Raw genomic sequence first — 27,869 nt, 5'->3', positions numbered from 1 at the left:
TCCATTTTTTCGCTCAATCAAAGCCTTCAGAATAACCATGGCCGGAAGGCTTAGTTATCATCCTTTTTCTGAAGAAAAAAAAAATTGATCCTCAATTTTGATACTTAGTTATTTCTACGTTGCCTAGTTATCAGCAGGTTTTTACTTTTTGACAAAGTGATATTCTAAACTACTTTAATGTACAAAAAGGAGAATCAAACTCGATTTGTAAAGCGCAACGGAGCAAAGATTTGAAGTTTGGGGGGCCAGAAAATATAAGCAAAAATATGCTAAAATATGAATATGGTCTTGAATATGTTATGTTGTTATTTTATTCTTCTCCATAAGGAGGTATATATAAGAGTTTACATGAGTGCTTTACAAGGAATTAGATATAGTAAAGGATTATGAAAGTACTCCTAATTATACAATGATTTGACAACTATATAAAATAAAAAAAAAGGAAAGTAAATCCCTTAATTAATCAAGGAAATAAATCTCCTTGATTAATTAGGAGACTCACTTCAACACTCCTCCTCAAGTTGGTGCATATACGTCACAAATGCCCAACTTGGCAAGTGAGTCATGAAATACTCTGCCACAAACAGCTTTGGTTAAGGTATCTGCCAGTTGATCTTCTGATTTTACGAATGGTAGGCGGATGATCTTCTTCTCTTTGATAAAATGTCTATCCACCTCAACATGTTTGGTTCGACCATGTTGAACTGGATTATGGGCAATATCAATGGCTGACTTGTTGTCACAATGCAACTCCATTGGCTTTTCTGGCTCGAAGCCCAATTCTGTCAAGAGTCTTCTGATCCACAGGGGAGGGGTACCATTAACATTAGACACCACTGACGGAGTGGATGATTTGTGATTAATAAGTTAGTCAGGATCAAATGTCATTTGATTCGTAGCACCCGAGTCGATAATCCATGCGGATTTTTGAGAGGACGTATGAAAAGTAGAACCTTTGGTGGTGTTGATAGAAGCACAAGTCCAGGTAGCCGGGTCAGCAGGATTAACCGCATGCTTCTGTGAGTCTGCAATAAGGGATTCCTGACATCGCAGCGGAAGTAAGATGTGATATGAGAATGTGAGGGATATTGATTGGAGGAATTTGATTTGAGGAATTTAATGTATGAATTTGATGTAGGAATTGGATTTGAGAGGTATGTGTATAAGATTTGAGGAATTTGGATTTGAATATGAGAAATTTGAGATAAGGCATTTGAGGACTTTAGATTTGAGGGATTTTGATTTCGGGAAAAATATGAGGAATTTGATTTAGGGTTTTGGATTTGAATATGAGAAATTTGAGATAAGGCATTTGATGAATTTATATTTGAGGGATTTAGATTTGGGAGAAATATGAGAAATTTGATATGAGGAGTTTAAAGAACACAGAAACCCTGTAAACACGACTAAGGACACAGAAACCCTGTGAACACGGTTAAGGACACAGAAACCCTGTGAACATGGCTTAAGAACATAGAAACTTCTCTTCAATCCTCTTCTCCCCCTGAAGAGAAGGATATGTCGGAGTCAAGAAAGAGGCAAAATCTCCAGGAGAAAGAGAAACAGATCCTTTTTCACTCCCCCTCCCCCCTTGAAGAGGAGGGGAGGAGAAATTTTGATATGAGAATTTAGAGACAACCGAGGATCGATTGCTCTGATACCATGCTAAAATATGAATATGGTTTTGAATATGTTAGGTTGTTCTTTTATTCTTCTCCATAAGGAGGTATATATAAGAGTTTACATGAGTGCTTTACAAGGAATTAGATATAGTAAAGGATTAGGAAAGTATCTCATAATTATACAATGATTTGACAACTATATAAAAAAAGGAAAGTACATCCCTTAATTAATCAAGGAAATAAATCTCCTTGATTAATTAAGAGACTCACTTCAACAAAATATACAAATTATATTAACATTGGAAACAAAATGCCGAGGGAAAAATTAGCAAGCCTTTTCAAAACAAAACGATCATATTTGTTATAACAAAAAAGATCTGGAGCTTCACCCAAATTCGCTGTCTTGTCCTGCCCCATGACCATGTGTTCTCTATCTTTTACATCTCTTTGTTAACAATCTTTTGCGAGTTTAGGCATTTTACAACCACAAAACAGATAATAATATTACTTCCCCAGCGCAGCCACCTGATCTAACAATACAACACTTTGAGGCAGGTCACTTACACCCATATGTGTCACATTTTGTTGTGGATTGGCTAAAAATAATTTTCTAATTCAGAATGGCCCTTTAAATAATTCTAAGTTTTCAATCTAAACCTCATCAAAACCCCAAGTACTCTTCATATCATCTCTGTTCTTACGACATAAAAAAAATCCTCTTTCGTTTTGTGTAACGATCAAGGAAACATTCGCCACATTTTGATTCTCCGCTAAACGTAAAAATGGTGAATGTAGAAACGATCAGAATCATTGTAGGCATTATCGGTCAGTTATTTGTTTAGCACTTCCGTTTATTTTCCTCTATTTTCAATCTAGCTCTCTGCCATTACTATTTCAGTGACACTACTACACCGGTGAAAAATATACGATTATTTCTACTCACATTTATCTTACCTATACTGTTTTTTCTTGTTCCTTTTTTTATCATAGGTAATGTCATCTCTTTCTTTTTGTTTACCTCCCCATTGTAAGCTCTAGCTCCTTTCTCTTTGTCTTTATCTTTATCTGATCTCTAATCTATGCATTTACAAATATCTTATGTTATGTGATGAATTATGAAAATACTGCAGCCCAACATTTGTGAAAATAATCAAGCAAAAATCAGTAGGAGAATTCAAGGCGGATCCTTATGTAGCAACATTGCTCAACTGTGCTATGTGGTGTTTCTATGGCATGCCCTTTGTCCATCCTGATAGCGTTCTTGTCATTACAATCAACGGCTGTGGATTCGTTATCGAACTCATCTACATTGCCATCTTCTTAACATACTCTTCTAATGCAAAACGCGTAAGTAATACTACTAAGAAGTGAAATATCATGAGCTATGGAATGCTAATACCTTATTAAAACTACAATATATCCTTATTTCCTTTGCAGCGAAGGATCCTTATTGCTCTTCTGGTTGAAGTTATCTTCTTTGCTGTTGTGGTTTTCATCACCCTGCACTTTTTCCATACCACTAAAGGCCGGTCTATGATAATTGGCATCTTGTGCATTGTCTGCAACATCATTATGTATGCCTCACCCTTGACAATCGTGGTATGTAGAAATAAGTCATTTCCATATATTATTAGATATTGCATGTCTTAAATATTTTTTGGTCGGAATCGAGAGACACACAAAAAACCACATAATTTGACACACATTTTTAACTTTTGGATGAATCATCATCTAATAAGGGTAGAAAATCATTCACCACGGCTTTATATATCTTACTTTTTGGGTGGCAGAAAATGGTCATCAAGACAAAAAGTGTGAAATATATGCCGTTTACCCTCTCTCTTGCTAACTTATGCAATGGAATTGTCTGGCTCATCTATGCACTCATCAAATTTGATCCCTACATTTTGGTAATTCTCTATACATTTTTGTTGTTTCAAGTACGTACACGTTTATTTAATTATTTTTATTTTAAAAAAGAAGAGTGAATAATCATTTTTCTTTGAAAAATTTTGGCAGGTTCCCAATGGTTTGGGATCAATTTCTGGGTTGGTGCAGCTCATCCTATATGCCACCTACTACAAGACCACCAACTGGGATGAGGAGGATGAAAAGCCGAAATCTGAGGTTCAACTCTCAAATGTTTAGAAACGTGAAAGAGGCTCTTGTTGCTTCAATTCTTGAACTTTCTTATGTCCAACCAATTCTTGAGATTTATTCATTTTTCTTGTTTACAACCCACATCAATACTACTTGAGCTATACAGACTAAAGCCTAGTGAATTCCCAAATTTTGGGGGAATTATAATTTTCAACCGTGGTCATAAGAAAGATTTTCTTTTTTTTCCGATTCATTGTGCTTTTCATTTGTCTCCAGTTCATTTGGATCAATTATTCCACAAAAGTGATTTTTGAACCTTTTACCAAACGAGTTGGGATTTCAAAAATGTCAAAATGATCATTTATGGCTCCAAATGAGTTGGTATTTTCCGGTTAAAGAAGTCAAAAGAAAGGCCATGTGTAGAGAAATGTGTTTTTCTTGATTTCATTCATAGTCCTAATATGATAAGTATTAGCATAAATTTCATATCTTATCACTTTAGCAAAATTTCCATGTTTACATCAGGTCAAACAAGTTTGGAAGTGCCAATAATTATCTTCGTCATGCAATAAGAGAGTGGTTAATGTCTAAAATTAGATCAACATGTGTTTATGTGATTCACTCAAATCAATAAAAACAATCGAACACTCAAGGTCTTCGTCAAGTCTTTCTAGAAGGGGGGCTGCAACTGAAAATATCCTGAGATTTGGCAACATCCATTTGGACAAAGCATCAATAATGTGGAATTTGGAGTCATCCTAAGATACCATCAGCCTTGCACTCCAAGGAACACATCTTTGAACCTCACTGTTGAAATCACCCGAAGTCAGCTCTATTGAGCTTCCATGTCTATTGCCTACTAACCATAGTCTAAAATATCGATAATATTGACGAAATATCGAGGATATTATCGTTTTTTCGAGTCACGGATATTTTGGAACGTATCCATACACATATCAAATAAATATCGATAATATCGGAAAATATCGATGTAATGGAAAAAAGGAAAAAAAAAACACAAAGGACACACGCAAAGGGGATTCAAACCCTTGCCATTTCACTCCTCCAACGCCTTAACCACCATGTTGCTTATGTTTTTGTGATAATACACAAAGGGGAATTCTATATGTGGTACTAAGTCACTTGTGTATCTTACCATGCAATGTATAAAGTGTAAAATATTGTAGTAAATCATTATATATAAATGATTATGGTGTGTTTAATCTTCTCTCTTTAATTACTACATATTTTCTACACTCACAGTGTTTGTCAGCTCGCTATATAATCAACTTAAATCAGTTAAATCCATCATGCAAGGTATTTCCTTCCAATTTTTTGTGATAAACTAATAGATAATTGACTAAATAAACATCATCCGAAGTTTTAATAAAAATTTCCATGTTTTTCTTACAATTTTCGTGGTTTTTATCTAATTTTTATCGATATCGATAATATCCCGATATTTCCATCAAAATTTCCGTTTTTTTGGACTACTGATATTTCCGATACCATTGATATTTTAGACATTCCTACTAACTTCATATACTTTTAAGGATTAACGGGTTGAGCTCTCTACCAAATTGAACCTATCCGTGTCCAGGGCCAAGTGAATACGCTAGCCTACAAGAAAAAAGTCATTTAACAACGCGCATTGTGCATTGTTGAATGATATTAACAACACGCGACGCATGCTGTTGAAGCTGATGTCGTTAAAAGGTTCAGGGCTTTCTACAACACGCTTTGCATGTTGTCGTTAATTAGGATTAACAAGCTAGAAGGATTTGGGTGGGATTAGCTAGGTGAAATCGGTGCCCTAGTGCTTTATCATCTTTGTTTTCGTCTTTTACATTATTTACTTAATCTCAATTTATTTTACTTGCTTAATTAGATTTTAATCATCATAATTCTCTTATCATTTAATTCAAATATAATTAGAAATAAATCACTCTAGTATTTAATAGATTAACTTGATCCCTGTTGGAACGATACTCTATTTACTACCATACTAATTTGAGCGATATTGTCCACTTTCAATTAATCACATCAAATTTTGGCGCCGTTGCCGGGGATAACTAGAAAATATTCAAGGTATAACTAGAAAATAAAGCGCACTATATAACAGACTAAGTCGATCCTCGACAGAGGCGCCAAAATTTGATGTGATTAATTGTAAGTGGACAATATCGCTCAAATTAGTATGGTAGTAAATAGAGTATCGTTCTAACAGGGATCAAGTTAATCTATTAAATACTAGAGTGATTTATTTCTAATTATATTTGAATTAAACGATAAGAGAATTATGATGATTAAAATCTAATTAAGCAAGTAAAATAAATTGAGATTAAGTAAATAATGTAAAAGATGAAAACAAAGATGATAAAGCACTAGGGCACCGAATTCACCTAGCTAATTCCACCCAAATCCTTCTAGCTTGTTAATCCTAATTACCTAACATGTTGATAATCGTTTTTCCTTACCTCACCAATACTCTCTTCTGAGTTATATTAGTTGTATTCCTTACCATCAACCCACTCTATTCCTAGTTATGGATTTAGATAGCTTAGAACCCATTAAGATTTGTGGAAAACATATTGAAGATTACACAAACCATAACCTAATCTTCCGAGTTGGCTATATAATTTATGGTACTTGTTACAAGAAGCTATTTACTAGGAATCTCCTTCCGGTCTCAACCTAATTCTTCCAATCAAGCAATTAGTGGCCAATTAATTGAAAACATTAAGAACGGTAACAAACACTCAACATGTATAGATAAATAAAATTAAGAATATCAAAGAATTTGAGTATTCATAGCTAGGCTACATCGTAGCCCTAGCAAAAGAAATTAGTTCATGAATGACTTATCGAGAATCTTGATGGTTGATGAAAACATGGAAGGCACCGAATTCTCCAAGTAGAATGCCAAGGTTGCACAAGCTCTCTTCGTATTCTCCTTTGAGTTTTTCGGCTATGATTATGAATATGTAGGAATTTGATGGTAGATCATGGAGGATGGAGAATGATGGATGCCCTTGATCAATGACCGAAACTCCTTATTTATAATACTCCTAGAAATCCTATCTATCTAAGGTATAATTACAATTATAAAAAGTAGGACTCCTTCTAAAATAGGGTCTTCTTTATTTCTCCTTGTTTGACTTGATAAGACTTGAGCCATCTTGAACAAGGAAATTTGACAAGATTCCTTGCAACAAAAGGAATGACTTGGCTTCTTTTTAATTAATCTCCAATCTTCATCTTCTTGCCATTTTTAGCACACTTTCTCCTATTATTCACAATTCCTTCACAAATCTCACAAAACCAATTAAAACAACCAATTTAATCCAAGGACATTAACAAATAAATAAGTAAAGGAGGCATAAAATATATATAAAATATAGACTTATCAATTCTCTCCCCTAACAAAAAATAAAACAAAGAATGATTAGTCACATAAAAATTTCTAAAGAACTTCAATAAAATATAGTACTTCTAGCCTAACCAAATGGAAATAATTACCGATGATAACAACGAATGAAAATTCATCTTTTTTGGCAGTAATTTCAAAGATTAATGCGTAGTATATGAAGAGTTATCATTTGGAGAGTTTAACTGTTACTAATCTAGTTTATTTAATAATTGCATGAGTTAGCGGGATCAATGAAGAGTTTCTTTTATGAGTTAGTATTAAACTAAAGTTCTGTTTCGAAGTGCTTTTGGAAGAGCTAAAAGTGCTTTTTGACAACTAAAACCACTTATGACAGTGTTTGACATAAAAGTTTAGAAGTGCTTCCTATGTGCTTCTTCAATGAGCACTTCCTAGGAAGCACTTGGATTTCTTTTGAAAGTTTCAACATCTTTATGAGCATAAGTATTTACTTTAGAAGCATTCTCAAACGAGCCCTAAGTTAGTGGGTTTAAGTGGTTGGGTTAAGGAATACCTTTAAATAAGGCTTGCTTTTGTTATTTGTGAGAGTGAGAAGTGAATAGAGTGAAGAAGTGTATGAATTCAAAAAATATAGATTTGTGTCGAAGTTTTTATATAGAAAGGAGTTTTCTTGGGTATAGGAGCTCTATGTAGCCTTTTACTTCTGTTTCTTTAATTTGTTGGTATGTTTCTACACATTAAACACATTTTATACTTCCACTGTGCATATTTTCCAAATCCACCCATAATCTTTGAGTTTGGTGATCTATAAACAAGGGGGAAACATAGTATTTTTACTTTCCAAACTGCTTCTACATCTTGCATATGAAATTATTTTTCTGGAAAAAAAAAATTTCATTAAACTGCAATCATTTTGTATGTCTCAGCTTGAGAGCAGTACTTCCGCCGCATTGAGCAAGGAAATTGCGGAGAATACACATGAGCTAAGGTATATAACTACATCCATAATTACTGTTTATAAGTTGGGATTTAAATGTACATCACTCTGGCAACAATAAGGGGTGCCTCCTACAACAGGAAGCTAATGGGAGACGAACTCCAAGAACTAAACATGAAAGAGTTGCACGAACTAGAGAAACTTCTCGGATCAGGATTGAGGCGTGTTAGAGATGCGAAGGTTTGTTTCTCTCAGTTTGGTTGATTTATTAATTTTTGTGGCTTTTAGAAATTCTTCAACATACCCTTCCATATAAACATTTTGTGTTTCAGGGTGAAATTGTTCTGAAGGAGATCACCTCTCTTAAGTGGAAGGTTGGATATGAGACCTTTTTTTTAACTTTCAAGGAATTTTGCGCCAAAGTTTGAATTTATGGCTATCTCCATGCATGATTAACACTGATTTGCCAATACATTTGCTGTAAATAATGAGATGATGATAATAAAAAAAGTACAAACTATTTCAATGATACTGAGACAAGTTGCTGAGATCTATAAATACATGGCATAGAGCAATTACATAAGTGATAAAAGGTGAGAAAATAACTAGGATTTCATTTGGATATACTGATTTGGGAGAGATTTAGAGGTGTAATTGAAAAATACTAGTGGAGACAATGTATAATTTTGATAATGTATTTATTAAAATTGTTTCAACAATAGAGGCGTAATTAAAATTTTAACAAAATAAATTGACATATAGGGATGTCTTTATATATGATATAGATAAAGTTTTAATTGCGGGATTCCTCAAATGGACGTTTTGTTGGATGTACTCTACATTATATTGTAATTCGATAATTCAAACCGTCGTCTATCTCATACGTCTCTATTAAAAAATAATTCTTACAAAAAAAACACATACAAATTGGAAACAAATGTGGACCTCAGGTGTGGTGCAACATTTGTTGGCACTAAGAGTAAACTTTCCTAATAATTTATTTCTCCTCCTCCACCATACTCTTGTATTCGCAGGGATCCCAAATGATGCAAGAAAACAAGCGATTAAAGCAGGTAATACTTCGTTATTTCTACGTCGCTTAGTTATCAGTAGGTTTTTACTTTTTGACAAAGTGATATTCTAAACTATTTTAATGTACGAAAAGAAGAATCAAACTTGATTTGTAAAGCACACGATGGAGTAAAGATCTAGAATTAAAGTTTGGGGGAACAGAAAATATAAGCAAAAGTATACAAATTATATTAACATTTTGGAAACAAAATTCCGTGGGTAAAAATAGCAAGCCTTTTCAAAACAAAATAATCATATTTTTTTTTAACAAAAAAGATCATGGAGCTTCACCCAAAATCGCTGTCTTGTCCTGCACCATGTGTTCTCTATCTTTTACATCTCTGTGAACAATCTTTTGCGAGTTTAGGCATTTGACAACCACATAACAGATAATAACATTACTTCCCCAGCCCAGCCACCTGATCTAACAATACAACACTTTGAGGCAGGTCACTTACACCCATATGTGTCACATTTTGTTATGGATTGGCTAAAAATAAATTTCTAATTCAGAATGGCCCTTTAAATAATTCTAAGTTTTCAATGTAAACCTCATCAAAACCCCAAGTACTCTTCATATCATCTCTGTTCTTACAACATATAAAAAATCCTCTTTCGTTTTGTGTAACGATCAAGGAAACATTCGCCGCATTTTGATTCTCCGCTAAACATAAAAATGGTGAATGTAGAAACGATCAGAATCATTGTAGGCATTATCGGTCAGTTATTTGTTTAGCGCTTCCGTTTATTTTCCTCTATTTTCAATCTTGCTCTTTGCCATTACTATTTTGGTGACACTACTACACCGGTGAGATATAGGATTATTTCTACTCACATTTATCTTACCTATACTGTTTTTTCTTGTTCCTTTTTTCTCATAGGTAATGTCATCTCTTTCTTTTTGTTTACCTCCCCATTGTAAGCTCTAGCTCCTTTATCTTTGTCTTTATCTTTTTCTGATCTCTAATCTATGCATTTACAAATATCTTATATGTTATGTGATGAATTATGAAAATACTGCAGCCCAACATTTGTGAAAATAATCAAGCAAAAATCAGTAGGAGAATTCAAGGCGGATCCTTATGTAGCAACATTGCTCAACTGTGCTATGTGGTGTTTCTATGGCATGCCCTTTGTCCATCCTGATAGCGTTCTTGTCATTACAATCAACGGCTGTGGATTCGTTATCGAACTCATCTACATTGCCATCTTCTTAACATACTCTTCTAACGCAAAACGCGTAAGTAATACTACTAAGAAGTGAAATATCATGAGCTATGGAATGCTAATACCTTATTAAAACTACAATATATCCTTATTTCCTTTGCAGCGAAGGATCCTTATTGCTCTTCTGGTTGAAGTTATCTTCTTTGCTGTTGTGGTTTTCATCACCCTGCACTTTTTCCATACCACTAAAGGCCGGTCTATGATAATTGGCATCTTGTGCATTGTCTGCAATATCATTATGTATGCCTCACCCTTGACAATCGTGGTATGTAGAAATAAGTCATTTCCATATATTATTATGTTGCATAGATATTGCATGTCTTAAATATTTTTTGGTCGGAATCGATGGACACACAAAAAAGCACATAATTTGACTCACATTTTTAACTTTGGGATGAATCATCATCTAAGGGTTGAAAATCATTCACCACGGCTTTATATATCTTACTTTTTGGGTGGCAGAAAATGGTCATCAAGACAAAAAGTGTGAAATATATGCCGTTTACCCTCTCTCTTGCTAACTTCTGTAATGGAATTGTCTGGCTCATCTATGCACTCATCAAATTTGATCCCTACATTTTGGTAATTCTCTATACATTTTTGTTGTTTCAAGTACGTACACGTTTATTTAATTATTTTTATTTTCAAAAAGAAGAGTGAATAACCATTTTCTTTGAAAACTTTTGGTAGGTTCCCAATGGTTTGGGATTAATTTCTGGGTTGGTGCAGCTCATCTTATATGCCACCTACTACAAGACCACCAACTGGGATGAGGAGGATGAAAAACCAAAATCTGAGGTTCAACTCTCAGATGTTTAGAAACGTGAAAGAGGTTCTTGCTTCAATTATTGAACTTTCTTATGTCCAACCAATTCTTGTAATTTATTCATTTTTCTTCAGCTATACAGACTAAAGCCAAGTGAATTCTCAAATTTTGAGGGAATTATAATTTTCAACCGTGGTCATAAGAAAATTTTTTAATTTTCCCGATTCATTGTGCTTTTCATTTGTCTCCAGTTCATTTGGATCAATTATTTCACAAAAGTGATTTTTAAACCTTTTACCAAACGAGTTGGGATTTCAAAAATGTCAAAATAATCATTTATGGCTCCAAATAAGCAATGCTAAACGGCACTGAGTTGGTATTTTCCGGTTGAAGAAGTCAAAAGAAAGGCCATTTACAAAGAAATGTGTTTTGCTTGATTTCATTCATAGAGTCCTAATCTGATAAGTACTGAATATTTATGTGAAATTCTATAATGAGGGTGCCATATATGGACCCTTCATGTGGGCCTTCATATTAGCCATATGATCGTTTCCTTTTTAAGCCTAACGTAAACTAAGAAGGCAAGGTGAACACGATAGGCCAAGCCCAACACAGGTTTGCTAACACCATGTCACATCAGATTTGCCTTTGTTAAATGGAAAATGCTAGGGATACCAACTTGTGTATCAACTCTCTAATAGAGCGTGGGACCCATTGTATTGGTGGGCTCCACCTCTATTAGAGAGTTGGTACACAAGTTGGTATCTCAAGTTGGTCTCCCTAGCATGACCCTAAAAATCCCCAATAATTCATCGACAGGTCACAACAATAAAATAATAAGCAATTTTTTAGCATAAGTTTCATATCTTATCACTTTAGCAAAATTTCCATGTTTACATCAGGTAAAACAAGTTTGGAAGTGCCAAGTGCCAATAATTAAATTTTGTCATGCAATAAGATGTGTTTACATCAGGTTAATGTCTAAAATTCATCGATAGGGCACAACAATAAAATAATAAGCAATTTTTTAGAATAAGTTTGATATCTTATCACTTTAGCAAAATTTCCATGTTTACATCAGGTAAAACAAGTTTGGAAGTGCCAAGTGCCAATAATTATCTTTGTCATGCAGTAAGAGAGTGGTTAATGTCTAAAATTAGATCAACATGTGTTTATGTGATTCACTCAAATCAATTTGAGAACAATCAAATACTCAAGGTCATCGTCAAGTCTATCTAGAAGGGGGGCTGCAACTGAAAATATACTAAGATTTGGCAACATCCATTTGGAATCATCCTAAGATACCATCAGCCTTGCACTCCAAGGAACACATCTTTGAACCTTACTGTTGAAATCACCTGAAGTCATCTCTACTGATCTTCCATGTCTATTTCCTACTAACCATAGTCTAAAATATCAATAATATCGATGAAATATTGAGGATATTATCGTTTTTTCGAGTCTCGGATATTTCGGAATGTATCCATACACATATTGAATAAATATCGATAATATTGAAAAATATCGATGTCGATAATTTTGCTCACACTTCAGCAATATTTTGTCAAAATATCGCTATAATATCGAAAATATCGATGTAATGGAAAAAAGGAAAAAGAAAAAAAAAACACAAAGCACACACGCAAAGAGGATTCGAACCCCTGCCATTTCACTCCTCCAACGCCTTAACCACCATGTTGTTTATGTTTTTGTGATAATACGCAAAGAGGAATTCTATGTGGTACTGAGTCACTCATGTATATTATCATGCAATGTATAAAATCTAAAATATTGTAGTAAATCATTATATATAAATGATTATGGTGTGTTTAATCTTTTTTCATTAATTACTACATATTTTCTACACTCACAGTGTTTGTCAGCTCGCTATATAATCAACTTAAATCAGTTAAACTCATCATGCAAGGTATTTCCTTCCAATTTTTTGTGATAAACTAATAGATAATTGACTAAATAAACATCTACCAAAGTTTTAATTAAAATTTCCACGTTTTTCTTACAATTTTTGTGGTTTTTATTCAATTTTTATCGGTATCGATAATATCCCGATATTTCCATCAAAATTTCCGTGTTTTTGGACTACCGATATTTCCGATACCATTGATATTTTTGACCTTGCTACTAACTTCATATACTTTTAAGGATTAACAGGTTGAGCTCTTTACCAAATCGAACCTATCTGTGTCCAGGGCCAAGTGAACTTGTATGCTTAACTACAAGAAAAAAGTCATTTAACAACATGCATTGTGCGTTGTTGAATGATATTAACAACACGCGACACACGTTGTTGAAGTCGATGTCGTTAAAAGGTCCAGGACTTTCGACAACACACTTTGCATGTCGTCATTGATATCAATGCTCGTTGTTAACACCATTGAACGCAACGCACACATGTTGTGAAAGAAGTGTGCAATAATGTGTTTTGCTCGTTGTTGAACACATCATTGACAACATTCGTATGCACGTTGTTGTTACATTTTTAACAACAGTCTTTGCAAGTTGTCATACTAAATATCAATGTTTTACTATTATTTTCCAATTCACCTAGTTCATTTGTAAATTGAAGCTTCATGATAAGTAAAACTATTTTCTTCTTTCCAATTAATATAGATAACACATAATAAAGAATTTTCATTCAAAAAATAACTCCACATGTATTACAAGGATCGATAGATTCATTGTCAAAGTTACACTTATCCAAATGGAAGTAGAGAGAAATTGTACTATGCCTATAATTACATTTCAAAACCCTTGTCAAGCATGATCTAGAAACCTGATAAGTTGGGCTAAAGCTGTTGAGCCAATGATTTGGATGTAAAGTGCCTGATTGTTAGAAGAATCCCAAATTCAATATGCTACTGCCCGCTTCAGTGATAGAAGAATCCCAGTTCAGCTTGTACTCTTGTGCAATTTCCTTCAACCCTAAGTCTGGCCTCTCCAGATGGAACACTCTCAACTGAAATTGAGTGACAAAAAAAATTATAACTTCTACAAAATTGTTAAACAACGACACAAACTAGACGATGGTGGATCTAAAAACCGTCGTCGTGTTTCAAAAAACGACGGTTTTTAAAAATAGTCGTGGTATATAATCTAGGACACCACTAAAAGCGGTTGATTTTTAAAAACACTACGGTGTGGAATTGACACACGTCGTCCTTTGAAAACACGCTAAAACAAAAGGACACTTAAGTTATTTGCCCTCAATCTAAACATTTCATAATTCCCCCATGGCTGGAAGAACATCCTCTCTCTCCCTCCTTCTGAAAATCGAAACCCTCAACTCTCTGAATCTCCCTCCCATCTATTTCTTCTTAGGGGGGTGTATTCAATTAAGATTTTAAAAGAGTTAAATTGAGTTATAAAGTTTATAGAGTTCAATGTAGTTCAATTGATTTCTATCAACTCCACATAGAGTTTGATTGAATTCCTAGATTGATTTTGATGGTGTTTGTTAGAGTTTTATCGTAGATTTTAAAAGAATTTATTAGAGTTTTAAAATATTTTTTTTCTCTTTTTTGGGCAAAAGAGAAAAGTACCTTTACAAAAACATTTTGTAAAGAACTTCCAAATCAATACATCCAAAGAAAAAAAAAAGGCATCTAATTTGTTCAAATGTGCAACCAAATAAGGATTTATGTCATGCGCAAAAGTAAAAACATAAAAGTAATTTCATGACAAAAAAAATGATAAGTAAACTATAATTCTAAATGCATAAAGACGAATAAGTATATGCTTCATTGCTCATCTTTGACTCCCGTCATTCATAGCATCTCTCCACATACATGCAATCTTTAATTAGTTCATAAGCAAAAATATATATATGAAGATAATTTTTTTCCTTTTTGTTTTGGCATGGACTAGATATATATAGATATTGTACAAAAAAAAAAAAAAAAAAAAAAAAAAAAGGATGACTATAGATCGATGAAGAAGGCTGTGATGTACAGAAACCAAAAAAAAAAATAACAGCAAATTACAAGTGTCCTTCCGACACCACCAACTTGGAAAATGTGCAAGAAGGCAGAGCTAAGTCAACCCAAGAACAAATTGGTGAAGTTAAGATCAAATTAGTAGAATTTGTGAGCTCCATTATTTCTAATTATAGGTAGGAAGTATGTATGTAATAGAATAAAGATTGGTTGACTATGTAATAACTATTGAGTCTTCAAGTTTTATGAAAGAAATCATTTTTGAGTGTATACGTTCGTTAATAAAGCATTATAATAGGTTTTCTGGTTAAAATCGTGATATAGAATCATAGGAAACAAAAAACAAGAATGTAACAGCTTGGGAATTTATTAGACGACAGATTTAAAGATAATAAAACAATGGTTTTATTGGAAAAATCATCGTTTGTACATATAATCAATGACCATTTTTAACGCAATATCGTTGTCTTTATATACAATCAACGATGCTTTTTAACTAAATACTGACGTCTTTACCCATATATGACGACGGTTTTAACAAAAAAAACCGTCATCTTTACCCATAAATAACGACGGTTTTTTATAAACCGTCGACTTTAGTCATAAACAACGACGGTTTTTAACAAAAGACTGTCGTCTTTGAATCAGAACAACGACAGCTATTAATAAAACCGTCGTCTTTATAGATAAACAACAACGGTGAAAAGCCGTCATAGTTTGATACTCTAAAAGATGGCGGCCGATTTAACGATGGTTTTCAAAGCATCACAACGACGGTGGATTACCGTCATCTATTTCATTTTTGTAGTAGTGTATATTGATACACAAGTCTGCAGAAATGGATTACCTCTGGAATTTTTAAAATTTTAATGCTTTAGGAACCCACAAACATCACAGTGGGAGCAAATATTGGCCTCCAATCACGAGACGCCACGTGGACAAGAAGAATATCTCATAGGTCAATTAATTAAGTCATTTATTTGGCAAGATAATTGACACCAAAAATATGGATATTATCTTTATTTAAAATGATAATATCACTAATTAAGATATTATCGTAATAATTTGGAAATATCATCATCAAATTAGGAGATTTGATCCCAATCAAATCCCTAGTGGCCTCAATCTCTACAATTTGGGGAAAGAATAAACTCCTTCCAAATAAGAGTTTATTCTTTGCAAAACCCTAGCACGCAAGGACCCTATAAATACACGGGAGCACCAAGCATTCAAGGTACTTTTAAAATCCGAGAAAACACCCGAAACTCTCCCTCTCTCTCCCTCCTAGCCGCAGCGCCACCACCGCTGCCGACCACATCTCTCTCCTCTCTACATATTTTTATACACGGCTTCGGCCGCCCGGTTCTTACCATAGAAAAATTTCCATACCCTTTTTTAGCTATTGTTTCTCCTAGATTCAACCGACCTAACTTAGGCATCGAAGGGCCTTTGGCTAACACCTCCTGGGTGTGGTTTATTTACTTCAATCTTTTTTACAGGGACCGAGGAAGAAAGAGAATAGGAAGATCAAAGGTTGAAGAATCCACAAGTGAATATTCTCCCGTGAGAATTTTTGCACAAACATTTGGTGCTTTCATTTAGAGCACGAGTTATACTTAACACGTGCTCTTGAATCAAAAGAATTCGTTTCCTCCATTTTTTCGCTCAATCAAAGCCTTTCGAATAACCATGGCCGGAAGGCTTAGTTATCATCCTTTTTTTTTTTCTTTTTTTTTTTAATCCTCAATTGATACTTCGTTATTTCTACATCGCTTAGTTATCAGTAGGTTTACACTTTTTGACAAAGTGATATTCTAAACTACTTTAATGTACAAAAAGGAGAATCAAACTCGATTTGTAAAGCACAACGGAGCAAAGATTTGAAGTTTGGGGGCCATAAAATATAAGCAAAAATATACAAATTATATTAACATTGGAAACAAAATTCCGTGGGAAAAAATAGCAAGCCTTTTCAAAACAAAATCATATTTGTTATAACAAAAGAGATCAGGAGCATCACCCAAAATCGCTGTGTTGTCCTGCACCATGTGTTCTCTATCTTTTACATCTCTGTGAACAATCTTTTGCGAGTTTAGGCATTTTACAACCACATAACAGATAATAATAATACTTCCCCAGCCCAGCCACCTGATCTAACAATACAACACTTTGAGGCAGGTCACTTACACCCATATGTGTCACATTTTGTTGTGGATTGGCTAAAAATAAAATTCTAATTCAGAATGGCCCTTTAAATAATTCTAAGTTTTCAATGTAAACCTCATCAAAACCCCAAGTACTCTTCATATCATCTATGTTCTTACGACATATAAAAAATCCTCTTTCGTTTTGTGTAACGATCAAGGAAACATTCGCTGCATTTTGATTCTCCGCTAAACATAAAAATGGTGAATGTAGAAACGATCAGAATCATTGTAGGCATTATCGGTCAGTTATTTGTTTAGCGCTTCCGTTTATTTTCCTCTATATTCAATCTTCCTCTTTGCCATTACTATTTTGGTGACACTACTACACCGGTGAGAAATATAGGATTATTTCTACTCACATTTATCTTACCTATACTGTTTTTTCTTGTTCCTTTTTTTCTCATAGGTAATGTCATCTCTTTCTTTTTGTTTACCTCCCCATTGTAAGCTCTAGCTCCTTTATCTTTGTCTTTATCTTTTTCTGATCTCTAATCTATGCATTTACGAATATCTTATATGTTATGTGATGAATTATGAAAATACTGCAGCCCAACATTTGTGAAAATAATCAAGCAAAAATCAGTAGGAGAATTCAAGGCGGATCCTTATGTAGCAACATTGCTCAACTGTGCTATGTGGTGTTTCTATGGCATGCCCTTTGTCCATCCTGATAGCGTTCTTGTCATTACAATCAACGGCTGTGGATTCGTTATCGAACTCATCTACATTGCCATCTTCTTAACATACTCTTCTAACGCAAAACGCGTAAGTAATACTACTAAGAAGTGAAATATCATGAGCTATGGAATGCTAATATATCCTTATTAAAACTACAATATATCCTTATTTCCTTTGCAGCGAAGGATCCTTATTGCTCTTCTGGTTGAAGTTATCTTCTTTGCTGTTGTGGTTTTCATCACCCTGCACTTTTTCCATACCACTAAAGGCCGGTCTATGATAATTGGCATCTTGTGCATTGTCTGCAACATCATTATGTATGCCTCACCCTTGACAATCGTGGTATGTAGAAATAAGTCATTTCCATATATTATTATGTTGCATAGATATTGCATGTCTTAAATATGTTTTGGTCGGAATCGAGGGACACACAAAAAAGCACATAATTTGACTCACATTTTTAACTTTGGGATGAATCATCATCTAAGGGTTGAAAATCATTCACCACGGATTTATATATCTTACTTTTTTGGTGGCAGAAAATGGTCATCAAGACAAAAAGTGTGAAATATATGCCGTTTACCCTCTCTCTTGCTAACTTCTGCAATGGAATTGTCTGGCTCATCTATGCACTCATCAAATTTGATCCCTACATTTTGGTAATTCTCTATACATTTTTGTTGTTTCAAGTACGTACACGTTTATTTAATTATTTTTATTTTCAAAAAGAAGAGTGAATAACCATTTTCTTTGAAAAATTTTGGTAGGTTCCCAATGGTTTGGGATTAATTTCTGGGTTGGTGCAGCTCATCTTATATGCCACCTACTACAAGACCACCAACTGGGATGAGGAGGATGAAAAACCAAAATCTGAGGTTCAACTCTCAGATGTTTAGAAACGTGAAAGAGGTTCTTGCTTCAATTATTGAACTTTCTTATGTCCAACCAATTCTTGTAATTTATTCATTTTTCTTCAGCTATACAGACTAAAGCCAAGTGAATTCTCAAATTTTGAGGGAATTATAATTTTCAACCGTGGTCATAAGAAAGATTTTTAATTTTCCCGATTCATTGTGCTTTTCATTTGTCTCCAGTTCATTTGGATCAATTATTTCACAAAAGTGATTTTTAAACCTTTTTCCAAACGAGTTGGGATTTCAAAAATGTCAAAATAATCATTTATGGCTCCAAATAAGCAATGCTAAACGGCACTGAGTTGGTATTTTCCGATTGAAGAAGTCAAAAGAAAGGCCATGTGTAGAGAAATGTGTTTTGCTTGATTTCATTCATAGAGTCCTAATATGATAAGTATTGGATATTTACGCGAAATTCTATAGTGAGGGTGCCATATATGGACCCTTCATGTGGGCCTTCATATTAGCCCCATGATCGCTTATTTTTTTACTTAAGTGAAGTTACGATTCAAATAAATCTTGTGGCTAATATGAAAGTCCACATCTGTGGTCCATATATGACACTCGCCATCTATTGATTACATATCTTGAGCCTAAAGTAAACTAATAAGAAGGCAAGGTGAACACGTTAGGCCAAGCCCAACACAGGTTTGCTAAAACCATGTCACATCAGATTTGGCTTTGTTAAATCCCCAATAATTCATCGACAGGGCACAACAATAAATTAATAAGCAATTTTTTAGCATAAGTATCTTATCACTTTAGCAAAATTTCCATGTTTACATCAGGTAAAACAAGTTTGGAAGTGCCCATAATTAGAGTGGTTAATGTCTAAAATTAGATCAACATATGTTTATGTGATTCACTCAAATCAATTTGAGAACAATCAAATACTCAAGGTCATCGTCAAGTCTATCTGTCTAGAAGGGGCGGCTGCAACTGAAAATATACTAAGATTTGGCAACTTCCATTTGGACAAAGCATCAATACTACGCAATTTGGAGTCATCTTAAGATAACATCAGCCTTGCACTCCAAGGAACACATCTTTGAACCTTATTGTTGAAATCACCTGAAGTCAGCTCTACTGAGCTTCCTTGTCTATTGCCTACTAACCGTAGTCTAAAATATCGATAATATCGACAAAATATCGATGATATTATTGTTTTTTCGGGTCATGGATATTTCGCAACGTATTCATACACATATCTTATAAATATCGATAATATCGATGTCGATAATTTCGCTCACCCTTCAACAATATTTTGTCAAAATATCGCTATAATATCGAAAATATCAATGTAATGAAAAAAAGGGAAGAAAAAAAAAACACAAAGTATACATGCAAAGGGGATTCGAACCCCTGCCATTTCACTCCTCCAATGCGTGTTCCATGTTGCTTGAAAAACCAAAATCTGAGGTTCAACTCTCAGATGTTTAGAGACGTAAAAGAGTTGCTTCAATTTTTGAGATTTATTCTTTTTTTTTTTTACAACCAAGTAAATTTTCAAATTTTGAGTAGTATCTTTCAAGGAATTAGAATTTTCAACCGTGGTCATGAGAAATAATTTTTTTTTTTTTTCCGATTCATTGTGCTTCTCTTTTGTCTCCAGTTCATTTGGATCAATTATTCCACAAAAAGCGATTTTTAAACCTTTTACCAAACGATTTGGGGTTTCAAAAATGTCAAAATAATCACTTATGACTCCAAATAAGTAATACCAAACAGGCACTGAGTTGGTATTTTCCAGTTGAAGAAGTCAAAAGAAAGGCCATGTCCAGAGAAATGTGTTTTTCTTGATTTCATTCTCAGAATACATGTACAATATATGGTAATGCATGGAGTCCTAATACGTTAAATATTGAAGATTACATTGACAGCACATCCTGAGCCTAACGTAAACTAAGAAGGCAAGGTAACATCATGTCGCATCAGATTTGCTTTTGTTAAATCTAGGACTTTTAAAACACTTACTCATTTATATCTCCAATAATTCATCGACACAGCACAACAAAAAATAATAAGCAATTCTTTAAAATAAGTTTCCTATTCGATCGCTTTAACAAAATTGCCGTCTTTACATCAAGTAAAACAAGTTTGGAGTGTCAATAATTATCTTTGTCATGCAATAAGAGAGCAGTCGATGTCTAAAATTAGATCAACAATAGTAAAATTGTACAACATAATTATAATCACACTAAAAACACGTGTGTTTATGTGATTCGCTCAAATCAATTTGAGAACAATCAAATACAAATACTCAAGGTCATCGTCAAGTCTATCTAGAAAGGGCGGCTGGAACTGAAAATATACTAAGATTTGGCAACATCCATTTGGACAAGGCATCAATACTATGCAATTTGGAGGCATCCATATGATTCCTCTCCAATTTCTCTCTTTCATTTTGTGTAATTTGTCATTCCAATTCAATTTTGCAATGGATTCCAACTGGGGTTCCTCTTCTAATTTTGAATTGGAAGACCAATCAGAGGAGCGGAGATGCCTACTGATGGAGGAGCATGAAGAAGATGATGCCCGGAGGAGAGGAGACGCCAATTGACGTATGGTGTTTTGTGGCTTTTTCTTTGAATTTGTAACAAATAGACATTGATCGAAAAACAGTAACTAAAACATGTCTCCTACTCTCATCTTTTTTCAATGCTTGATTCCATTTGTTCAAGCTCGAATAGATGTGCTTCTTCCACCAACTTCCACAACTTTCGTGGTTTCTCGGGGTCACTTCAATGGTGCCTTCGTAAAGCTCGTAATATTTGTAAGAAACACGAGTCCAAAAACCCTCCGAGGTTTGGCTAGTACCGTGTACATTATCTTCGGTGACTTTAAAGAAAGCCTTGCAAAGAGCTTCATCTTCCTTTCAAGTCCAATTTGTGCCTTTCTATGAAGTGCCGGCCATTTTTTTCCCTAACAATTAGGGGGAATTCTTTTTAATATGTAAAGGATGAAAAAATTGTGGAAATTTATGTAGAAGGATGAAAAGAGTAAGGATAGTATATAAATGAAGGATGAAAAGAACGTGGACAGGAGTTGGTCCAAGTGGAAGGGGCTTGGATCCTTTAAACAAGAGGTCCTGGGTTCGATCCCAGGCGCTTGCGAATAGAGCAGACTTTGTTGGGAGAGGTCCCCGCTTTGCGCCCGACAGTACCTCGAGGGTTAGTCCCCGCAATCGAGCGGGGGATACCTTGGTTTTCACCAAAAAAGGATGAAAAGAACGTGGGAAATTATGTAAAAATGAAGTTGGTATTTATAGAAAAAAATTATGAATTTTTTAGAGTTTTTTTTTTATAAAAAAAACCAATAATTAGGATTTTTGAATATATATATATATTTAACGGCAGCCAGATAGAGACGTTGGACTTTGCAAGGAGCCGCTACAGGTTTTGTCCAAAGAAAAAAAGAAGTTGTTGTTGGCCTTTGAAAAAAAATATAGCCCACCCAAGAATCAGGCTACATTTGGCCCACCATTCGGCCTCTTCAGCCTCCTGACTTGGTCTGGCCCAATGACATGGCATATTTAACCCACTGCTGGAGATGGCCTAACAAGTCCTCAAGTTGAATTTAGCCATAGGAACCAGTTCGGAACAAGTGGTGGATCCAGGATTTGAGAGTCAGTTGGGTGAAAATTACTTACTAATGTATCTATATACATAAATAAAAGCTTAACAAAAACCAAAACCACAGGTAAATGCAATGCAATACAAAACAACACTATTTAAATCTAAAATTTTACCATACGAGAAGCTTAGAAGTCTTAAATTCTTCAATTATCGCCGCATTAGTGATATTATTAGCAAATTTTCTTTCATATATGTTAAGTACATATATACCTATTTGTTTCTTCTGAAAATTCCCGGCCGGGCGGTCGCCTAGTCGAAAAAGGGCTAGATCCGCCCCCAAGTGGAAGATATCAAATATCTTCATTCAACACACCATCATCATCGCCTGGACATGATAGTGATTCTGGATGTGGGAAAGTAGTTCATGATGTTGATGTGAGTCTCCTAATTAATCAAGGAGATTTATTTCTTTTTTTTTTGGTTACATTGGAGGAAAGAAACCCCACTGGGGTTCGATCCTGGGTGCCATGGGGGGAAGGGGGAATCCACCACCACTGTGGTGGGAACCCATTGGCAGGAGATTTATTTCTTTGATTAATTAAAGGATTTACTTTCCTATTTTATATAATTGACAAATCATTGTATAATTAGGAGATACTATCCTAATTTATTATTGTATCTATTTCCTTGTAAAGCACTGATGTAAACTCTTATTTATAACTCCTTATAGAGAAGAATAAAACTTAACCTAAAGTATTCAAACCATATTCATATTTTAGTATGGTATCAGACCGAGTTAGCCCACTTGTGAAAGCCCAACGGCCACACGTGCTCCATGTCACCCAATATGAGTTGTCCATGTGTTAGGCTTGAAAATTCGCCACACGTTCGGGGGCATGTGAGAATGTGAAGGTAAAGAGTCCTACATTGGAAAGTTGAGAAACCTAGCAATGACTTATAAGGAGTTGGGCTACTCCCTCCATGGCCAATTGGTTTTGGAGTGGAACCTCAACTTCCTTCGCTTGAATCCCTTGATCCTCAAGCTTCCAGATTTGGTTCATCAGCCAATTCTCAAGGCTCTCTTTGCAGGGAAAGGAAATTGTCAAGAATATATCCAGAGAAATGTGAGAGGGCACCCAAAAACCATTTGCATCTCTCTAGAAAGAATAATCCTTAGAGACTTGTAATAATCTCTTTTCGTGAAATTAAGATTTCAGAAATTTTAAGAGTTGCTTACACGGAGTAAGGTGCAAGTAAATCTGCAGCAACTCATAAAATGAATAGGCAACATACAGAATTACATTATTTATTAAATAAGAACCTACAAATACCTTTGTCCACATGTTCAACTTGATTTATTTAGTCACACTCTTGCGTACAGTTATTGGAGCAAACCAGAAAACAGAAATGAGTGTAAGCCCAGGCATTTTCAGTGCCTATAGCTCATCTCTTATTGCAGGGAGAGGGTGTGGAGGATTGGAGTTGTGAATCTCTGCTTATAGAGAATCCTATTTATTATTATGATAACTGAGGACTGAGTAAACAGTCTGAACGATGCTCGACCCAACCGCGAGGAGAGCAGCAAGGAAAGCAATACCAGTCCAGGGGCTGCTGAAATGCTCGTGAAAGAATTGAGCCATCACTCTGTTACCCCAGTTATCGTAGTGAACTTCTATTTGGTCTTTAACAGAGGAGTAAATGTCATTGTTAGGCACCAAGTCAGTGCCTATCTCATTGAAGACCTGAGCCACCTCCTCGTCATTCCCAAGGAAGTTTCGAAGTATCAGCTTTTTCCTCAGATGCTTTACATCATCAGGATGATCAATGAGCGAATCGAGGAAGCATATGTAAGAGGTGACCCCGAAATCATTGTGGAAATCGGGACACATTTCGTAGGCTATTAAGTTCATAAACTTGGGTCTGGTCGAGTCGTCGACTTTTATTTGAGGAAGACGAAGGATTCCACGGAATAGATGAACAGACTTAAAATATATGCTCCTCAATGAGTTGCCCTCACTAGTTCTAAAATGGATCCCAGTTGCCTGAAGCTCTTGCACGTTGCGAAAAGAGTGGGAACGTTGAGTACCTTCTATTTTCTCACTTTCGTTGTTAGGTGAAGGTCGTCCTAGCATTGTTGTCCGAAGAAGCTCGAGCAGATGAGTTGGCTCTGCTTCTACGTCTTTTCCTGGCTGTGACCGTGCTGGTGCTGCTGCAGGGCTGTTTCTCCCAACAAACTCATCGATTGATTTCTTCAATTCCTTATGTATTTGGCTCGAGCTCATCAACAGCTCGAGGAGTTGATAAGGAAGTTGGTTCTCCAGCAAGAACATGTCCTGTTCTACAAAGGCCACCTGGTCTCTTTTGATCTGAAAATCTTCTAATTTATCATATTTGTATATGAATTCCAGTGTGGAGCACCCATCAACGAACAACATCCACGCAAGGAATTCGTCTTCATAGTCCTTTGTTGCTTCCTCGTCATAGCACTTCCTTAGTTCATTGATATTGTCCTCAACCTTCTTGAGCAGATCTGCATCATTCTGCTTACTGTCTTTGACAAAGTTTGCAGCTAATTTAAGCTTGACTTTCTCTGCATGCTCGTACTGTGGCTTACGAGCATGGTGGAGAGGACCGAGTGCTGCTACCCTTGGCTCGTAGTACTTGTCGAATTTTGTGTCTTGTCGGAGCATGAAGGGAACCCTTTGGATCTTTGGTTTCACCTTTTGAGCCTGAATTGGTGGTGCTTCTTCCCTTAATTTTTTGAGTCTCTCCTCCCTGGGACTTGCCTCCTCATGGATTGTAATACTCACCTCAATTTCTGCAGGTTGGTCTTGGTCTCCTCTGCTTCCTTCTCCACCTCCTCTTTTGGTAACTTGCCTCACATTTTCATCTTTCTGGGCCATTTAATTTCAAAGTGTGAAGATATGTGGCTATTCTTTTTTTGGGAGGGGGATTTGGATTGAATGATCTGTGGTGATTCTTGTTTTTGCATGCATATCTGTATATAGTTAGTACAACAGGCCACAAAAATTCGTTACTTGAGCTTCAAGAAAAGAAAATAGAAGCTTAATTTGGAAGATAGATTATTTTATGTTTAGATGTATATGACAGTGGGTCGGTCACACAATATTAATTTTGATAGTGAAAGAACAAGTACACTTGATGACTTTATATGAATCGGAAGATTGGTATATACCCATATTTTATTAGTAAGTACACCAATCATATGAGGAAGAAGCTTTTTATCTCCAACAGAGAGAAAATAAAAAGTATGATTGCCTAGTTGGGATTGTTTCTTACACTAAAAAGAATTTAAAGGCTAGTGTCCTTCGTACGATAAGAATCAATGTGATGGCTTTATTAGTTCTTGAAGATAAATTTTCATATAAAATCATCAAGAACGTGAGTCACGTAATTCAATAAGGCTCTGTTTGGATCGAGGTATTTAAAGAGAGGATTAGGATTTGAGAACAAAGTTGAATTTTCTAAAATGCACTAGAAAACATTAGCTTGAACATTTGGAATGAATTTCAAATGACTATATATATGCACTGAGTTATTTGGAATCCACTTATTTTCGTCATTTCCTCCTTTAATATGCCCACACTTTTTAGATTTCGTACTAGACAAAAGTACTGTAATGTGCTCATGACATGCACTGTAAAATATCAAAACCAAATTATAGAAATTAGGGTATCTGGGCAACAATAGAAATTTTATATATATATATGAGTGCTGCTAAATGAACGCTAAAATTAACTAAGTACACCCTACTATCAAATTATTTATTGAATTACTAATTTACCCTAATATAAAATGACTAAAAAGGATATATTGAATTGTATACCCCAATATGTACACCATCCTTAAAACTTGAAGCATGTTCATTGTTATAACTATGGTCAACTCTTTAATTTTAATCTTTTAAAGTATTTAAAACCAAAAAATAAAATAAAATTTTAAAAAGAGAAAAAAAGCTCTCTCTCCTTCTCGACCCACTCCACTTTGAGACGAGTTGAGATATGCTGTCCCCAAATTCCCAAATCTCCCTAAATTAGATTGAAAACCCACACCTCTCTCGAAAGATTGAAGACAATATATTTAATTAAGAATTAAAATCTTTATTTTACTGCTTGAGCTTTTGAACTCATGCCTTCAAACAAATTGACTTAATTTTTAACATACAACTCGGAATCCAGGAGAAGTGTATTGATCCCAGTTGATTTTGTATGCATAAAACTTAAACAATCAATAACACAAACCAGGTGGTGGTGGTCGCACAGGAAAGAGATAAAAGAACAAGAACAAGAAGAAGCAAGAGAGAGAGAGAGAGAGAGAGAGAGAGAGAGAGAGAGAGAGTTTTGTTAAAATATTTTTTTTATTATTATTTTACTTTATTTGTTTATTTTAAATACTTTAAAAGATTAAAAATTAAAGAGGGTGTACCATGGGTATTTTTGGTAGTTAAATAGGGTGTACTTAGTTAATTTTACATTTTAATTTAAACATTAGGGTGTACTCAGTTAATTTTAGGGTTCGTTTAGCAGCACTCATATTATATAAATGATAGTCTAAACTACTAATTTATAGGAATGATGGTTTGAACTTGTGTCGGCTCACTACCTTTGCTAACTGGCCTAACTCACATCATGTTAATGTATATACAGTTTTTCTCACATCATGATGACTGGATTTTCTTAAAAGCGGATATTAAAATTGAGCCATCAGATGCATTCAATGGTATAGTAATGAGAGAAACAAAGTCGATTTTGTGATGAGAGAGAGGGGGGGAATTTGAGTATTTGAAAAGGGCTGGTTGCAATTAGGGGATCTCGAGCCTCTACATTTTCCGAGTATGGTGTCCATATCAAGAAAGCTTTTGTTTCAAAAGCTCTCTAACTTCTTTAAAGGGGATCCCGAGCCTCTACATTTAGGATTCATGCATTTACCCGTATTTCGTGAAATTTAAGCCACTCAAATAATCTAACCACTTAACATATGGCACATCATCAATTTTATGTTTTATGTTTTATATTTTTTTTCCCAGAACTGATGTTAAAGTTAAAGTTAACCTGCTTGAGGTTTTTTTTTTTCCTAGTTACTCCTCGCTATAGATAAAGGCTTCAGTCCTTTGGAGATGCAATAACACTCTTGGGTTGTTGAGTTATTTATGTTCGTAGTTGATCTTCAAATTGAATTAACTAATTCTATTTTATAATTGAGAAAAGCTTGCTCGTTTGCTCTCGCTGATTGTGTTGTGAATTTTAGTGTTTCTTGGTGTTTAAGATGTCTGAATTTTTTAAGTTCAAGGCTCTTAGTTGAAGCAATTGCTGGCTTTTGAAAAAAAACAATTACAGCCCACCCAGGAGTCAGGCCACATTTGGCCCAACATTCTGCCTCTTCGCCCTGCTGACTCAGTTTGGCCCAATGA

General features: G+C 34.8%; 3 protein-coding genes and 1 long non-coding RNA gene across 4 annotated transcripts; 3 read left to right on the top strand and 1 right to left on the bottom strand.

Annotated features, from left to right (window-relative positions):
* Positions 1 to 3,075: 3,075 nt before the first annotated feature.
* Positions 3,076 to 3,865, top strand: LOC110770432 (uncharacterized). The gene is made up of 3 exons (XR_015826491.1): positions 3,076 to 3,221; positions 3,413 to 3,532; positions 3,642 to 3,865. It is a non-coding gene; the product is annotated as an uncharacterized LOC110770432 (long non-coding RNA).
* Positions 3,866 to 9,794: 5,929 nt separating this feature from the next.
* LOC110770438 (bidirectional sugar transporter SWEET5-like) lies at positions 9,795 to 11,164 on the top strand. Its single transcript, XM_021974581.2, has 6 exons — positions 9,795 to 9,837; positions 10,000 to 10,036; positions 10,142 to 10,358; positions 10,449 to 10,610; positions 10,808 to 10,927; positions 11,036 to 11,164. Exons 1-6 carry the CDS (start codon positions 9,795 to 9,797, stop codon positions 11,162 to 11,164), a joined length of 708 nt encoding a protein of 235 aa, XP_021830273.1.
* A 6,305-nt stretch (positions 11,165 to 17,469) lies between these two features.
* LOC110770440 (bidirectional sugar transporter SWEET5-like) lies at positions 17,470 to 18,845 on the top strand. Its single transcript, XM_021974582.2, has 6 exons — positions 17,470 to 17,512; positions 17,678 to 17,714; positions 17,820 to 18,036; positions 18,130 to 18,291; positions 18,489 to 18,608; positions 18,717 to 18,845. The coding sequence occupies exons 1-6, from the start codon at positions 17,470 to 17,472 to the stop codon at positions 18,843 to 18,845; spliced, it is 708 nt and encodes a 235-aa protein (XP_021830274.1).
* Positions 18,846 to 23,703: 4,858 nt separating this feature from the next.
* Positions 23,704 to 25,396, bottom strand: LOC110770430 (UPF0481 protein At3g47200-like). The gene has a single exon (XM_021974571.2). The coding sequence runs from the start codon at positions 25,339 to 25,341 to the stop codon at positions 23,947 to 23,949; it is 1,395 nt and encodes a 464-aa protein (XP_021830263.1). The 5' UTR covers positions 25,342 to 25,396; the 3' UTR covers positions 23,704 to 23,946.
* Positions 25,397 to 27,869: the final 2,473 nt, after the last annotated feature.

Source organism: Prunus avium, chromosome 8, assembly GCF_965620075.1.
Source record: "Prunus avium chromosome 8, drPruAviu1.hap1.1, whole genome shotgun sequence".
Taxonomy (NCBI): Eukaryota; Viridiplantae; Streptophyta; class Magnoliopsida; order Rosales; family Rosaceae; genus Prunus; species Prunus avium.
Note: the sequence above shows the minus strand (reverse complement) of the source record. Positions and strands in the feature narration are given on the sequence as shown.

What these genes read in the sequence shown, in the direction of transcription:
- LOC110770438 (XM_021974581.2), top strand. Translation starts at nt 9,795, where the DNA reads ATGGTGAATGTAGAAACGATCAGAATCATTGTAGGCATTATCG. An exon ending in TTTTTGTTTACCTCCCCATT is followed by an intron (nt 10,037 to 10,141) that starts GTAAGCTCTAGC and finishes AAAATACTGCAG; the next exon opens with CCCAACATTTGTGAAAATAA. An exon ending in CCTCACCCTTGACAATCGTG is followed by an intron (nt 10,611 to 10,807) that starts GTATGTAGAAAT and finishes TTTGGGTGGCAG; the next exon opens with AAAATGGTCATCAAGACAAA.
- LOC110770440 (XM_021974582.2), top strand. Translation starts at nt 17,470, where the DNA reads ATGGTGAATGTAGAAACGATCAGAATCATTGTAGGCATTATCG. An exon ending in AATCATTGTAGGCATTATCG is followed by an intron (nt 17,513 to 17,677) that starts GTCAGTTATTTG and finishes TTTTTCTCATAG; the next exon opens with GTAATGTCATCTCTTTCTTT. An exon ending in AATTTGATCCCTACATTTTG is followed by an intron (nt 18,609 to 18,716) that starts GTAATTCTCTAT and finishes AAATTTTGGTAG; the next exon opens with GTTCCCAATGGTTTGGGATT.
- LOC110770430 (XM_021974571.2), bottom strand. Translation starts at nt 25,341, where the DNA reads ATGGCCCAGAAAGATGAAAATGTGAGGCAAGTTACCAAAAGAGGAGGT.